This window comes from Sciurus carolinensis, chromosome 16, assembly GCF_902686445.1.
Source record: "Sciurus carolinensis chromosome 16, mSciCar1.2, whole genome shotgun sequence".
Taxonomy (NCBI): Eukaryota; Metazoa; Chordata; class Mammalia; order Rodentia; family Sciuridae; genus Sciurus; species Sciurus carolinensis.
The window spans coordinates 43591800-43607445 of NC_062228.1; the positions used below are offsets into that span (position 1 = coordinate 43591800).

Genomic DNA, 15646 nt, shown 5'->3' on the forward strand with positions numbered 1-15646 from the left:
GTTTTATAGTGAATTTTTGAAGATACCTATCCACACCTGGATTTGGCTCTCTGGGAGAGAATGGATGTAGGAAGCTGTTTCTTCCTTTCTGAAGTCCTCTAGCCTGGCAAATTGGTTGAAGTGGCATAGTTCTCTCTCTTGGGTAAATCTATGGGGGAAACCCATCCTAGCTTCACTTCGAAAAGACTCTAGTTGACTCCTTTTTTTTTTTTTTTTTTTTTAATTTTTAGTAGTAGACACAATACCTTTTATTTTATTTATTTATTTATATGTGGTTCTAAGGATCAAACCAAGTGCCTCACATGCTAGACATGTGCTCCACCACTGAGCCCCAACCCCAACCCCAGCCCCAGCTGATTCCTTTTAAAGCAAGTAATAAATCAGGAGAGGAAATGGTGGAGCTGAGGTTGTAGTGGAGACCTCATATTCTTTTCAGTGCTTCACTAAATCTGGAAACTTACACATCTTCAAACCTGACTGAGGAGTCTAGCCTTAGCTAGCAGCTGGGATCTTTGTTAGCAAGGCCCTGGGACAGGGGGCAGGGTGATGGACCCACCAAACACAGGCATACTGCTTCCCCTGTCCCCATGTGAACCTTCCCTGAAAATCACCTAGAGTACTATATTTTGCAACCCTGAGCTGTATTTGCATCCAAGTCAGTTAAGAAAGTGGAAGAGGACTGGGGTTGTGGCTCAGTGGTAGAGCGCTTGCCTAGCAGGTGTGAGGCACTGGGCTCAAGCCTCAGCACCACATGTAAATAAATAAAAGGTATTGTGCCCATCTACAACTAAAAATATTTTTTTTAAATATTTTAAAAGAGGGATGAGTTCTTGCAGATGCAGTTGAGGAAAGGAGGACCTTAGAGAGGAACCCAGACCTTGACTGAAGAGAGGTCAAGCAGAAGAGACAGTGACATGACCACTGCCCTAATCCCAATGAAAAAGCCAGGCACCCAAATATTATAAAGTTGGCTTGAAATCTGAAGAATTAGGAGTTTTTCAGAAAGTAGTTATAGACTTCTAAGAGGAGGACCACTGTGGGTAAAGGCCTGGTAGGGACAAGGGGGAGAAATGCAGATCCCAGAGAGGGCCTGGAGTGCCCCATGCCACAAGGCCGTGGCACTACTTCCCTGTGTCATCTCTGGTTGTCACCTCAGTTTTTTCCGTCAAGGTGACCTTGTCCTGGCTCGATTTCAGAAAAGTCTTGAAAGTAATGGGGTCCCACCATCCAGCTCCCATTATGTCTTCCAACCTTTTCTCCCACCTAGCTCCTTGATCTTGAGCTCTAATAAACTCCAAGATGGCACTGCCAGTGGACTTCCTATTGAGCTGGGCAACCTGGGTGAGCAGGGGAGGAGACATCCACCTGGGTGTTACAGAGGAATGGAGTTTGCCAAGTAGGCAAAGGTTGCTCGAGGGAATGCCTACTTTGACAGAAGAGGTGGTGTGGGTATGTGGCAGTCAAGAGCATGGACTACAGAACGAGAACTCCGGGTGAACTCCCAGCTCCAGCACTTGCCAATACATGGTCATGGGCAAGTGATTTAACGACCTCTGTGTGCCTTAATGCCCTAATTGATGAAAGGGGCAGAGGAATAGCCCCATCACCTGACTGTTGTGATGAACCCGTGCATTAACCACATGTTGTTGCAGCCAGTGATGATGCATCCCCCACCCCACCGCTGGACCCTTCAGCTCGAGTTCGACTGCAGCTGCAGAAGTGGGTTCCCAGGAGGCTACCAGCTTCCTGCACCAAGCCCTGCCTCTCTGCTTCTTTACTGGAGGATTTTCTGGAAGTTAAGGAAGGTGGGTTAGTGTCCCCCCACCCCCGGGGACTAATGGTGGGGAACAGCAGTCACTGGATGAGTGCCCAGGCCTGCCTCTTGTTCAGCGAGACAATTGTAACACATGTTCAAGGTTCCTCAGAGGTTCCCTGTGGGACTGAGCCCCTGCTGCCCACAGTGGTTACCATTTTGGGCCTTCCCAGGGGCCTGCCTCACTCTCCCCACTCAAGCCTCCTGGATCACCTCCCAAATAAGGCTGCTCATCATTTGGGCTGGGGATATAGCTCAGTTGGTAGAGTGCTTGCCTTGTAAGCACAAGGTCCTGGGTTCAATCCCCAGCACTGCAAAAAAAAAAAAAAAAGAAGACTGCTCATCCATGTCCGGGGCTGAGTGTATGTGTCTGTGTAAAGCAGGGGACTCTGCTGATGCTCTGTGACTGCTGCTCTGATCTTTACTCTGCCAAGGCCCATCAACATTTTCAACCCCTTACCCTGGTCTATTAAAAAAGAATTTCCTAGTCCAAGAAGATTGCTGCATAGTATATATAAGGGTTGGAATAATTTTGGAATATGGATTATGTGTTAATAATAGATTTGAATTGAGTCGTAAAATTTCCTGCTTTTTTTTCCGCAGTACTGGGTACTGAATGCAGGGGTGTTGTGCCACTAAGCTACATTCCCAGCCTTATTTATTTATTTTGAGCTGGGGTCTCACAAAGTTACACTGGCTGACCTCAAACTTGTGGTCCTCCAGTCTCAGCCTCCCTCCAAAGCAGGGATTACGGTGTGCACACACTGGTAGAATTTCCTGATTTTGACAACTGTATTCTAATTGCAGAAGAGAATGCCTTTTGTTTTGTTTGCAGTGTTGGGAATCAAACCCAGAGCCTCACATCTGGGCTACGGACATCCACATTAAAGTATTTAGAAGTAAAGAGCATTGTGTCTGCAGCCTCCTCTCAAAAATTGCCAAAACATTCGTGTGCATGTGAGCACGTTTGTGTTTGTACATAAACATATATATTAGCAAGAATGTGAATGGTAAAGCAAATAGAGCAAAATGTGAACTACTAGTAAATCTAGTATATGGGATATATGGGAATTTGTTGTTAATTGTCTTAAAAGTTTTCGGTAATTCGAACTGGGTGCTGTGGAGCATCCTTATAATTCCAGCTACTCAGGAGACTGAGACAAGAGGAGCACAAGTTCAAGACCAGCCTGGGCACCTTAGCAAGATCTTGTCTCAAGATAAAAAAATAAAAATAAAAAGGACTAGGGGGAGGGGGATGGGACTGTAGCTCAGTGGTAGAGCACTTGCCTGGCACATGTGAGGCATTGGGTTTGATCCTCAGCACCACATAAAAATAAATAAAGGTTTTGTGTCCATCTACAACTATAAAATAAATATTAAGAAGAAAAAAGGCCTGGGGGTGTAGCTCAGTGGTAGAGCGCCCTGGCGTGCGTGTGCACGTGCGCGCACACACACACACACACACACACACACATACACACAGTTTTCAGTAAGTGAAACAAAACAAATTTCAAAAATGACTTTGGCAGATAAAAGGATATGATGTCTAGAGTAGGCTTCAAAGTAATCTAGGGAGTAGGGAGTGGGTATCTTGCAGAATGAGATGGATTGGCCCTGAGCTGATAATTTTTGGAGCCATAATGAGTCCTTGAGGACTTGTTCCTTCTTCTCTTGTGCAAATTCAAAATTACCAGAATGAAAGTTGAAAAGGTTCCATTAATGCCCATCTCATGCTGATTAGTCCTTATCATGACCCAGAGGCCTTACCTGATAAGACTCCCATCACCTCCCTCTCCACCATTGCAGCCACACTGGCTTACCTGTACAGGCACATTCCTACCTCAGGGCCTTTGCACTGGCTCTTCCCTTTGCCAGGAATGTTCTTCAAGGTCCGCCCTCTTCATCTAGGAATACTTGTGACTTGAGTATTTGAAATCTGGTTAGTGAACTTTTATAAGTTTAAATTTAAAAGCTGAAGTAAGATAAACTATTTCTATTATACAACTTTGTTTTGGTAGGACAATATTTCATTTAATCTGTTGAAATCTTATTCAAACTGATTTTTTTCGGTTTGTTTTTTGGTACTGGGTATTGAACCCAGAGGTGCTCTACCACTGAGCCACATCCCCAGCCCTTTTTATTTTTCATTTTTTGACAGGGTCTCACTAAGTTGCCTACAGCCTCACTAAGTTGCTGAGACTGGCTTTGAACTTGTGATCCTCCTGCCTCAGCCTCCCAAGCTGAGATTAAGACGTGCACCACTATACCCAGTTCTCATTATTTTTATATTGACTATATATTGAAGTGATATATTTTGGATATACCAGGTAAAATAGAACATAAATTATTAAAATTAATTTCACCTGTTTTTACTGTTTTAGTCTAGAACATTTTAAATTACATTCGTGTCTTGCATTGTATTACTACTGGACAGGGCTGCACTAGGAGTCCATGTGGCTTATTTCCTCACTACAGTTTGTTTTAAAGGCACAATTATAATATAGCAACAGAATTTTTTCCCTTGAACTCCTCAGCTTCTTTGTTTAAATTGTACCCTCTGCCAGGCACAGTGGTACATACATGTAATCCCCCAGCAACTTGGGAGGCTGAGGTAGGAGGATCACAAGTTCAAGGCCAGCCTAGGGCAACTTAGCAAGACCCTATCTCAAAATAAAATATAAAATGGGCTGGGAGGTAGCTCAGTGGTAGAGCACTCCTGGGTTCAATCCCCAGTATTTCCGGAAAAAAAAAAAAAAAATGGGGAGGTTCCCATAGATGGGCACCTTTAGTCCCGGCTACTCAGGAGGTTGAGGCAGATGGATGGTAAGCCTGAGCAACTTAACGAGACCCTGTCTCAAAAATGAAAATTTTTTAGAAAGGGTCCAAGGATCTAGCTCAGAGGCAGAGTACTCCTGGATTCAATTCCCAGTCCCACAAAAATAGTAAATGAATAAATTGTACCCCCTAAAAAATAATTGTGCTCCCTACATCTTTGCCTTCTTTTTCTCCTTAGCACTTATGACCACCTGATCTATTACATATTTTACTTGTTTATTGTGACTCTCCCACTAGAATGTCAGCTTTGCAAGGACAAGGGTTTGTCTGCCTTGTTCACTGTCATATCTTCTTGACCAGGGCCTGGCTCCTAGCAGAGAGTCGGCATCTGTTCCATGAACGAATTAAGATTTGCTCCATTCCTGGATCTTTGGGTCAATATTGCCAAGATTCTGCTGGCCCTACTTGCTGCTGATGCCAGGGAGGCCACAGCCCCTCCTAGGTTTGGGGGGCAGCGTCTGGGTCTAGCCTTTGAAACAAGACAGACGTGGCTTGCATTCTGAATTTCCCCAGACCTGCAGTCTGTCCTGAAATCTGCTGCTTCCCTCACCCCTTCAATATCTGTTCCCCTGCTTCTAGTAAGAGTTCCTCAATTTTCTTTAGAGATCTACCCCTCCCTCATTTTCAGTTTACATGGTTCGGGCAGGGCTGACTGGCCCCCAGTGGAGATAGAATGTGTGGCCCAAGCCAGAGAAGCCACCCTTGAGACACTACAACTATAAAGGAAGAATGACTCTCCTGGTGGCTGCTAAATTGGTGGCAAGGCGTACCTGAAAGTTTTGAGGGCTACTTTGGTCACCACTAGGATAAGAACAAAACTAAAGCACGAAAGAACTGAGAAAAGGAGACATCATTTGAGTCCCTGGATCTAGGTGTGCCTGTCGTCCTCAACTTCTCAGTTCCCCACAAAAATTAACTCCCATTCCTGTTTAACATTAGTAAGGGTTGGGCTTCAGTCTTGCTCTACATGTGACTGCCTGTGACTTCTTTTTGAGATTTGTTCAGTAGGCCTATATCATGGGCAGTTGTGAGAATTCTAGAAGAAGGGATCTGTGTTAAGATAATATCCAGGAGACCACCACAGAGCTCCTGCCCCTGTTCTTAAGTCTGATTGTGTTCCCATCTCTTTTCTCCATACTTTAAGTTTGAAGGAGACTGGACTTCAGCCTGGTGTTGTCAAGAGCCCTGGAAGGGGGTTCTCACAGTCCTGGGCCAGTGATGGCCCAGCAGGGGGCTGCCCTGCCCACCTGTGTAGAATGTTTGAACAGGGTTCCTATGTGGATGGAGTCAGGGCCTGTAGCAGTTGCCTCTGGCAGCTCATCCGATCACCTGCTCCCTTCTCCTGGCTGCCTCCAACTTCCTGTGGCAAGTACCTGTGCTTCTTTATTTGAGGTAGGGAGCGGGGACCTTCACAGAATGGACAGGATAGAAGTGCCAGGGAGTCAATGTCTTCAGGAAAAGTCCACATCAGTGAAAAATAGAAGCTGGGATGTCAGTACCCCAAGGGGTGAACAGCAAGTGTGTTCTACAGGGTTTCCCAGAGGTCCCCAGTATGTGGTGCCTCAGGAACCCAGAGCAGTAACCAGCTCATGAATTCACCCAGTGTTAGCTTCCTCCCTTTCCTGGCTCACTTCCTCATTCCCCTACCATTCTTCTAGGATCACCTCCCAGTCAGCTACTTCAGCAGGAATCTTTGTGTCTGGGTCTGGGGGAACCCAGCCCAAAATGGGCTCATTCAGTTCCAGGTTTAGTGCTCAAGACAAAGTAGTCTATGGAGGGCACTGTCCAGACACATCTGGGCAATGTCCCAGGTTCTGGGTAATTGAGCAACCAACAGCCTCACACATCTTTTGACAGTGACCATTTATTACACATGTCTGGGCTGGGTACTCAGATTGGGGGGAGACCATTGACATAGCTGAGCATCAGGTAGGGCGTCCGGGCCCGTCGGGCACGAGAGCAGCAGGGGCTCCCTGACATGGGCAGAAACAATGTGATACCCATCAGAAGAAGGAAGAGGAAAAGGATAAGAAGGAAAGTCAGGGGCCATCTAGACGTAGGAGCAGAGGCCCTGAGGGGGAAAAGGGAGTGTTAGATATAGGGGCAGGCTGCCACCATGAGCCCTGTCTCCCCCATCCCCACACCAAGGTCTTCCAAGCACCTCACCCAGGATCCACCTCCAGCATCACATCCTGGAGAATGGGAGATGTTTGCCTCTTCTTGTCCTAAGGTAGACAGCAACCAGCAGCAGAATGGATAGAAGAGACACTTAATGTGGCCTTTGTCCTACGACTATAGACTTACGAGTCTTATTTATCTTCCTTTCCTCTTTATCCCCAGGACCCCACTTGGACTTAAGAGTATCTCCAAGTGTGGTAGATATCTGTCTCTGTGCAATCCAATCCCCCTTTTCCTGATAACATTGGCTTAGTTTGGGGGGAGCGTGTAAGGATCATGCCTCCCCACTCTTTAGACCTTGGGGTTCAAGTGCAGCTGACCCCCACCTCCTCCACTTTCATAATTGGTCATGTGATCCAGAAGTGACCAATCAGAGCACTCTGATTGGCTCAGGTTTAACCCATGACCCAAGCAAGGCAGCCCTGGGACTTTGGCTGCTGCCAGTAGGCCAGAAGCACTCTCCTTTCCCTGGGGTGGGTAAAGCTGTGAGAAGTGAGTGTATAACAGCTGGAGCAGCCACTGAGAAAAAAGCCACCTCAGGGAAGTAGTGCCCAAGAGCAAGAAGGAACTGAGCCCTGATAGCATTTAAGATCCTGCATTCAGCAATGCCTGGACTTTTCAGTTACGAGGAGAAACAGCATTCCCCTTTTTTATGTTGGTCAATTTTGGTTAGTTTTTTGCTACTTGCCATAAAGGTCCCCAATTGCTATACCTGGTTGAGGACCAGCTCACCTGAGGCTTCCGGAGTAGGGAGCGTCTTCGGTGACCTACTAAATGTTTCTGGTGGCTAAGCCCCAATGTGAGCATATCCTGTGAGGAAAGAGGGGTATGTGACTTTTGGAAAATTGCAGCAAAGAATAACATGGTTGGGGAAGGGCCTGAAAGGAGAGCGTCATAGGGATAGAATTCTGGGGGAACAAAGAGATCTCATGGGACAGACAGACAGGGGAAGAGCCAGAGAAACCAAGAGGGGAGAGGCATTATTTATTCATTCCCTCAACAAATATTTGATGAGTGTCTATTACATGTCAGACACAGTTCTAGCAACTCAGGGACACAGTGGGGCTAAAAAGAGGGGAAGTCCTGGCTCCACAGAACTTGTTTTCTAGGCAGAGATACCAAAAATTAAATAAGTAAATGTGTAATGTCAAGCCATGGAAAGTTCTGTGAGGAAATACAGTAGCAAGATAAGGCGTGCTAATGTCAGGGGGTAGGGCAGGCCTCTGAAGAGGTGACATTGGAGGAGGGACTGGAATGAAGTTAGGAAGTGAGTTGGGTGTGAATGCAGGGCCTCCAAGATGAGAGCTGTGGCACCTAAGGTGAGAGACAGAGGGAGAGGAAACAGGGTTGAGGATGTAGCAAGAGATGGAAGGAGGAAAACTGAAAGAGAGGGATTCCTGGAGACCAAGAATCAGGTGGTAGGAGCAAGGAAATCCTGGAGACACTGGGAGACAGAGACAGCCACCAAGACTTCTTTAAAAGGAAAGGGCCATTGTAGAATACAAAGGGGGGCCCTGTGGGTACCTGGCTGAGTTGGGGGGCCTTCAAGAGGGATTGCTCTCACCTCAAGATTTTGTCCTCTGTCTTGGGGGCCCCTGTGGCCACACAGCTCACAAGGAGCCCCTGGTGTCTGGGATGTCTTTTGCTTCGAGGGCCCAAGTCCCCCAACATCCCCCGCTGGGTCCCACTCCAACTCTGCAGGAGTGGGGAGGTTACTGGGTGCCCAGGGTCCCCAGACTCCATCAGGTCCTGGCCCATCTGAGTCACCCTCGACCTCCAAGTCCTGGTCCAGCATACTGGCCTTCTCGAACACCTGGGTCAGAGAACAGAGTTCATGGGAGTTGGGGGATTGGGGACTGGGGCCTGCACTGGGACTACAAGGGCGGGTCATACCAGGCTGTAGCTGGCCAGCTGGGCCTGCAGCTGCCAGAGCTGTCGGAAGATGGTGTCTCGGTGGGTTCCAAGGGCCCTCAGGATCTGCTCCAAAGATGCCCAAGCCCTGGGCTCACTGCGCTGTGCCAGTCCCTCACCAAATGTTAGCAGTGCATCCACACGCTCAGCTGCCCCTCGTAGATCTGCCTGTAGCGCCTGGGACACATGGTTGGTCATCACCCCACACACATGCCAAGAGGTCAGAGACCAGAACCTGGAGTTACCCGCTTTCCTATTTCCTATTCAGAGCCCTGGAACATGTACTAAACCCATTTCTCACTGCAGAAAGCTGGACCCCACTCCTGGGGCCCTGTCCACCCTCCTGCCTCCTGGTCTCTCAATGCCCACCTGTAGCTGGACCATCCTGCACTGGGCCAGTGTCCAGGGCCCAAGTCCTTGCTCCAGGTCCTGCAGTTGGAGACCCAGCCCCAACAGGCAGAGGTGCAGACTGTCGTGCTCAGCCTCCAATGCCTCCAGGCCAGAGCCAGGGTGCTGGGGAACACAGGGGGCTGAATCAGGGTCAGCAGGTCAATCAAGATAATACCTCCACTTTTCTGCAGGCTGCTGCTTTCTGGATGCTTCTCTGCACCAGAGTCCATTCCTGAGGCTGCACCATGGCTATTCCCACCCAAAAGGCTTTCCACTTGGAGGATGGGGACATATAATTCAAGGTCTACAGGTTTTCAAGCTTCCCTGAAACTTAGATATGTAGGGCATGGAGGTCTGGACAAGAAGGGAGCTGACCCGAGAAAAATGGGACTTTACCCAGGCCAATGAGGAAATGCTTCTTTCTAGTTGGTAAAATATTGAAATGCTTTTATAACAATTGGTAAAGAAATGTATTCCAGAGTGCCCCACACCACCACCAGATACCCAATACCTTTCCAGAATCACCCCCTCATCCTCACAACAGAGGGTCAGATTCTGGGGGACAGAGAGGCCTGACATAAGGAGTCACCTCAACTCACCTCATGGTGTTTGTTTCCAGCTGAGTCCTCCTGGAAAGAGGGTGTTGATGTTCTTGGGGGTTCAGTGCCCCTCAACCCACCCTGGACATGCCCAGGAGGGTCCAAGGAGTCCTGGGCCTGCTCTTTCCTGGGATGTAAGGGATGTTGATGGTCCCTGGATGGGCCACTGTACATTTCTATCCACCCTAACCCCATCTCTTTCCTCTCCTATGTCCCCAGATGATCATATCCACAGCACCTCCTGGCCTTAAATGGTCCCTGCCACTGCTCCCACCCTCAAGGAACCAAGTTTTAAAAGCCCCAGCCCCTACCTGATTGTCTCCTCTCCAGACACAGGGCAGATGGTGCATCCAGCAACATCCGGCTCCCTAGGGGCTCCAGGAGGATGATTGAGAGGCTCTGAGGGGAGTCTAGGTGGGGACAGGACCATAGCTGGGGGCCTGGGGACAAAGAATCACCTATTAAGAGCCTTTTCCCTAATAATGGTGTCCCCCAGACCTCCTCAGCAGGACTCACTCAGGCCTGAAGCTGCCAGAGGCCCAGGGGCAGATCTGGCTCCACCCCTCCCTAGCGGAACTGAGACCCAGGTAATTTGATGCCCTGCTGAGGTGTTAGCAGAGCCACTTAACTCCTTCCTCCCTAGCAGGACCCATAGCCAAATCTTCCATCACCTCACTTCATCCCAAGGGGGTCCAAGATAGAGAGCCTCCACCCATCCCCTCAAAATCCCTGGATTCCAACCCCCTCAGTGGCCCATAAGTCTGACACAGGGCCTACCCCACCCATTTAAAGTCCCAGGCGCAGTGCCCCTCAAGAACCCAAGAATCTGTACCACCCCCCCTAAAAAAAAAAAAAAAAAACTAAAACCAAGAAAAGATATTTTTGGTTTATTTGGAATAGGATCTTCTCCCATGGTTCCCACAGTTACTGGGAAAATAAATAACTCAGGAGAGCCACCTCTGCCCCAGGATTTCAAGGTCACAGAGACCCAACAACCCCAAGTGGGCAGAAGCCCTGCAATCTGGGCAGGACCTGGAGCCCCGCAGTCACTTGCTGAGCAGGAGACCAGCGCGCAGTACACGGGGCACACGGCGGATGGTCAGTGAGACTCGGGTGCCGCGCACCAGGTGGGCTCCGGGCAGTGCAGATCTGCAGGCAGTCGCATTGGGTGGCAGTGAGGCAGCGTCCAGCACGTCCACCCGGGTGGCTGCGATGCCGTGGAGGAGGCGTGTGTATGCGGCACCCCGGAGCACCAGCAGGCTGCGCGGTTCTAGCAGCAGCGAGGTAGTAGGCTGGGGTGGCGGCCGAGGCTGTGAAATGGGTTGATGGTTAGTGGCTACCCAGAGGAGTGGGCAGTCAGGTTTCGGGATCAGGGAACAAGGGTCAGAACCAGGGGCAAAGGCTGAAGAGTAACAGTGCTCCGGGGGATGGAGGCTTTGGTGGCTGAGGAGTGAAAATCTGGGGGTTCCAGAGTCAGAGCTGCTGGGAAGGGAAAGAAGGGCTAGGAGTCAGCAGTTCCTCCAGAGGGGGCAGGAACCAGGCTGCAGTGAGTACCTCAAAGGGTCAGCTGACTGGGAGCTGCAGCTGCTATCTCCAAGGGGCCAGGGCTGGGACAGAAATCAGAAGGCCCCAGGACACCAGGGCACACCTGGGCTAAGGGCATGCTGGAACAAGGACCAGGGGTGGACAATGTAAGGGGCTGGGGTGTCTGAGGACATCAGGATGTTAGAGGACACTGGCTTTAGGAAGTATATCAGAATATCCAGGAGCATGTAAGGCCAAAAGGGAAACCCCCAGAAGCAGAGGGCCAGGGTGTCTAGGGGAGTTTCTGTGAACACTGGGATGTCAAATATGCCACTCAGAGAGGTCAGCGAGGGTGTGGTCAGGGTACCTGTGGGGATCTCTGAGCAGAGTCATGTGACAAGGGATCTGAAGAATCTGGGCATGTCTGCACTGCAGATCACATTACTAGAGTAGCAGGATACCAGTGTTGGGGTGCTCAAGCACTGGGAAGAGAGGGCAAGTGGGGGGATGTTGGAACACGCATGAGTGAATGACACTGGGGTATCTGAGGATATCAAGATGTCTGCTGAGTACTGGGGAGCTCTGCATGGGGTACAGGTGAGCCTTAGTCTGCTAGAATATGTATATATGGGGTCAGGGGGACCATGGGGTGTCAGGGCATCTACTCAGCAGTAAAGGCACTGGGTACCTGTCCTATTATGGCAGTCAGGGCACCCAGCAAGCAGATGGGTTGGACATCTGGGAGAAAGCGGGTGTACCCCATAAAAAACATGTGGAAGTGTCTGGAAGGTGTCAAGAATAGCCCAAGGGCAAATGGGATTGGGTCACCCTGGAGGAGGGGGATGCTGGAGCAGTCCAGGGCTTGAGGCAGTGTTGTAGAGCCCACCTGTTCCACAGGGTCATCATCCTCTGGCTGCCGAGGCTCGTAGAAATCCAGCACGGTATGGGAGCCCAGGCTGATGGTGCTGACGGTCGGGTAGTACAATGGTCCGTCCTCGTGGGGCTGGGGAGCGGGCACCAGGGCTGGGCAGGGCAGGAGTCTACCCCTCCCGCCCTCTGGGCCAAAGGGGCACTCCCAAGCTGGGACAGACACCTGAGTGCATGGGTGGGGTATGTGGCTGCTGCCTGAGTGTGAGGGTGGGCGAGCATGATGCCCTGTCCCACAGTGGTTCAGAGATCTGGGGTGAGGCGGCTGCCACTGTGGGGGCTGGGGTGAGGGTGTGTGGTTACCATGATGCCCTCCCCAGGCAGATACTGGTTCACGAGGACATGGTTAGCAGCAAGACCCCCAAAAAGGCTGAGATCAGACACTTTGTCCACATAGCGCTGGAGCCACGGAGGCAGTCGCTCAGGGACCATCCCCCTGGGATGGGGGAGCCCACCTGGGGAGTACAATGGGGTCCTGAGGGCACCAAACCAAGGATCCCTGGTACTTGGCACCCCCATTAGGCATATCCATGGTCAGAAGCACCCTGACCCACTGAGAGACCCCTAGAGACCGCTGGGCACGTCAAAGGTTTTCTGATTTTTCTGGTCACTGAACCCCATGAGTTACTCTCAAGTCGCCAAGGAGCCCTAACTCCTCAGGATTTCCACTGACCCCTCAGAATCCTTCTGGCCCTTAGAAACCCTTGAGTCCTAAAGGGCCCCATGTCTTGAGACTACCAGACCTGAACCCCATGCCCACCCCAGAATCACCTATGCCCCTAGCTGGGGAAACTTACCCCAGTTCTGTAACTTCCTCCCAGATAGCTGGGTCCACTTTGGCTTTGGGGCATTGAAAACCTAGGAAGTGGGGAAAGGTCACTCCTTTTTTTAGAACCACCCCTCTGATTCTCTCACCCAGGTCAACAAAGTGGTCTCTCCCTGGGATAGAAATGGGTCATCTTAGTGACCGTAGAACTTTTCTCTAGAATAGTATGTTCCCAGGATTTTGCTGTTTGCAGGGCAGGCTTTTGACCCCAAAGTCCACCTGTGTCCCCCAGAATTGAAGAAAGAAACCAGGGCTGCACAATCATAGTTTGAGTCTACTCAGAACTCTGGGGTTGCCTAGGCTCTTCTGGGCCTGTTTCCTGGGCTATATCTAGGGATAGTCTGGGTTCTGGAGTCTCCTTGTTCCTATTGCCTGGGAGAGGGACTTAGTCTTTAGTACAGCAAGGAAAGTACTTTGAAAATTCTCCATTGCCAAGATCCCAAGGGTCTAGAATGGGCTATCTCAGTCTAAGAAATCTATACTCCAGTTGATAATATTCTTGGTATGGTTATGGGGCTGATCTGAGCTATTTCAGTCCAGGGATTTGAAAATATGTCACATTTTCAATCCCAAGAACCAAAAGTTTTAGAATGGGTTATTTCAGCACAAGGGTTTATATTCTGTAGTGAACTCATTGCTGGGACTCAAGCTCAAGAGAGCTATCATAGCACAACGAAGATAGATGCTCTGTAACTAAGACTCTGGTCACAAAGGGCTATCCCAGTGTGGGGACTCTGAGCTCTGTAAATTCTTCTTTTCCCAAATCTGAAGACTAGAATATGAAGTGGGCCATCTCAGCGTAGGTGGTCTATACTTGGTAACCTTGTTCCTACGAGTTTGAGTCTATGCTAAGCTATCTTGGCACAAAGCAGAACTTACTCTGTACCATCCTGATTCCTGGATTATCTTAGCACAGAAATTTGAACACTAAATTCTTCATTCTCCAATCTCAAGGATCTGAACTGGGCTATCTCAGCCTATGATTACAATCTCCTTTAAGATAGCAGTACTGGGCTATCTCAACATAGGGAATATGAGCTCTGTAACTTCCATATTCTTGAGGCTCTGGAGTTGCAGGGGCTATTTCTGCACAAGAGATGTGATCTCAATAACATCCTCATTTTGGAAGCTGAACTAGACTATCTCGGTACAGGGTGTCTGAGCTTCATAATAACTGCCTCCTTCCTAACAATTAGTTTGGTTTCCCCTAAGCCTCCTAGGGTGGGGGGGGACACCTCTGACAGGTCTAACAATTTCCAAGAGAAGCACAAGGATAGAGGAGGGTAGGGGAAGGCCTCCTTTCTTCACTGCAGCCTTGGGGACTCTTATACTGGTGCTGAGAGTTGGAGAGGAACATGGGAAGAGGGGTGAAAACAAGTTATAAGGAAATTAGGGATCACCTGTCGAAGTAAATACTCCTCCTCTTCCTTGGAGATGAAGTCAGGTACATAGTAGATTACAGGTGGTGCCTACAATGGAAAGATTCCCCTGATGTGGCCTTCTAACCCACACAGAGCTCTATCATCACTGAGCAACCTCTGTCTTTGGAGAGAAGCTAAGGATATTCTCAGACAGGCCAGGGTCTGAAGTTGACCCCATTCTGGGTAGGGGTTGGGGGTGGGACTGGACTCTGAGGATAAAAATAAATTTGGAGGGTGAGGGGAGTCCCAGCCTAGGAACCCAGGAGTCAGCCTGTTCACCCTACCCCACCTCCCACCTCCAACGCTCCCCCACTTCACTCTCTGTACCCCCAATCCTGACAACCTGCTCCACCCTGAATGATTCCAGGGCTGGAACCCTGGCGTCCTGCTCCTCCATCAACTCCAACTCCTGGCACCCAGTCCTGTGGAGAGTGAAGGACACACTTCAGTTAGTAAGCCTATCCTCAGGCTGGGATTCAGCCTCCTGCCCCATCACCATCCAGGGCCTCATCTCAACCCTCCTGTGAAACTCACTGTCTCTAAAAACTGTGTCCTCAGCATCTCAAATGCCACACAATGATCCCCTAGGGTCCCTGCCCAGCACCCAGCACACTCCTCCAAAATTCTGAGGACCCATCAAACTACACGTGTGCCCTCTTCAGTCTCTCAGAGAACATTCTTTGACCTCACACTGGGAGCCTTTCTCAAAAGCTCCGCACATAGTCCACCCACCCCAGGCTGCACCCCAGAACCCCTTTAAATACCTTGAGACCCCACTTCAGACCTGCTACGATGAGTGGCGCCTCTCTGAGCCGGCGGACGCTCCTTCGACCTCAGTCCTTTCCGATCCCCCATTCTGAGAGTCCTTGTGACACCCATCTAAGCCTCCTCAAATCCCCTCCCATTCTGAACCCTCTCCGATTTTTTTTTTTTTTTTTTTTTCGGAGAGCGCCTCTTCACTGCGGCTCCCTAGGACCTAAGCCTGCCTCCTCTCAAACCTCCCCTCCCTGAACACTTCAGTCCTCGACTCTTTCAAGGACTCCACTGTATGAGCCCCCCTGGATCCCCACTCTCAGCCCTCCTGGACACCCATCTCTGGCCCCCGCCCCCAACACTGACCGTCCACGCGTGTCCCCTCCAATTTTCAGAATCAACTCCCCGGTCCCCCTCCCGGCCACTTCCGCCCCACATTGCGGACGCAAAATACCTCAGGCCAATGGGA

The 15646-nt window shown here is 49.9% G+C and overlaps 2 protein-coding genes across 11 annotated transcripts; both read right to left on the reverse strand.

The window, feature by feature from the left end:
• Positions 1-6529: 6529 nt before the first annotated feature.
• On the reverse strand, positions 6530-10894 carry Syne4 (spectrin repeat containing nuclear envelope family member 4). 3 transcript variants are annotated; one of them, XM_047527597.1, is made up of 9 exons: positions 10759-10894; positions 10038-10166; positions 9727-9756; positions 9107-9250; positions 8720-8914; positions 8391-8639; positions 7559-7636; positions 6815-6873; positions 6530-6719 (listed from the first exon to the last, which is right to left on the reverse strand). In XM_047527597.1, the coding sequence occupies exons 2-9, from the start codon at positions 10074-10076 to the stop codon at positions 6539-6541; spliced, it is 975 nt and encodes a 324-aa protein (XP_047383553.1). In that variant the 5' UTR covers positions 10077-10166; positions 10759-10894; the 3' UTR covers positions 6530-6538. The 3 variants fall into 3 exon arrangements, with proteins under 3 accessions (XP_047383553.1, XP_047383552.1, XP_047383554.1); XM_047527596.1 differs by having other exon boundaries at positions 9727-9853; XM_047527598.1 differs by lacking the exon at positions 9727-9756.
• Alkbh6 (alkB homolog 6) lies at positions 10593-15602 on the reverse strand. 8 transcript variants are annotated; one of them, XM_047527624.1, is made up of 8 exons: positions 15209-15332; positions 14768-14846; positions 14404-14472; positions 12975-13035; positions 12481-12632; positions 12137-12343; positions 11618-11732; positions 10913-11036 (listed from the first exon to the last, which is right to left on the reverse strand). In XM_047527624.1, exons 1-7 carry the CDS (start codon positions 15301-15303, stop codon positions 11640-11642), a joined length of 756 nt encoding a protein of 251 aa, XP_047383580.1. In that variant the 5' UTR covers positions 15304-15332; the 3' UTR covers positions 10913-11036; positions 11618-11639. The 8 variants fall into 8 exon arrangements, with proteins under 8 accessions (XP_047383582.1, XP_047383578.1, XP_047383579.1 ...); XM_047527626.1 differs by lacking the exons at positions 11618-11732; positions 15209-15332 and adding an exon at positions 15544-15602 and having other exon boundaries at positions 10593-11036; positions 12137-12253; XM_047527622.1 differs by lacking the exons at positions 11618-11732; positions 15209-15332 and adding an exon at positions 15544-15602 and having other exon boundaries at positions 10593-11036.
• Positions 15603-15646: the final 44 nt, after the last annotated feature.

Bases quoted from the DNA above. Each gene is read 5' to 3' on its own strand.
- Syne4 (XM_047527596.1), bottom strand. From the start codon at position 10,156: ATGGTCCTGTCCCCACCTAGACTCCCCTCAGAGCCTCTCAATCATCCT. The intron at 9,854-10,037 runs GTAGGGGCTGGG...CTTACATCCCAG, and splicing joins TCTGGAGAGGAGACAATCAG to GAAAGAGCAGGCCCAGGACT. The intron at 8,640-8,719 runs GTATGACCCGCC...TCTCTGACCCAG, and splicing joins AGCTGGCCAGCTACAGCCTG to GTGTTCGAGAAGGCCAGTAT.
- Alkbh6 (XM_047527618.1), bottom strand. From the start codon at position 15,303: ATGGGTGTCACAAGGACTCTCAGAATGGGGGATCGGAAAGGACTGAGG. The intron at 14,473-14,767 runs GTTGTCAGGATT...TTTCCATTGTAG, and splicing joins AATCATTCAGGGTGGAGCAG to GCACCACCTGTAATCTACTA. The intron at 12,633-12,974 runs GTAAGTTTCCCC...TGTACTCCCCAG, and splicing joins GAGGAAGTTACAGAACTGGG to GTGGGCTCCCCCATCCCAGG.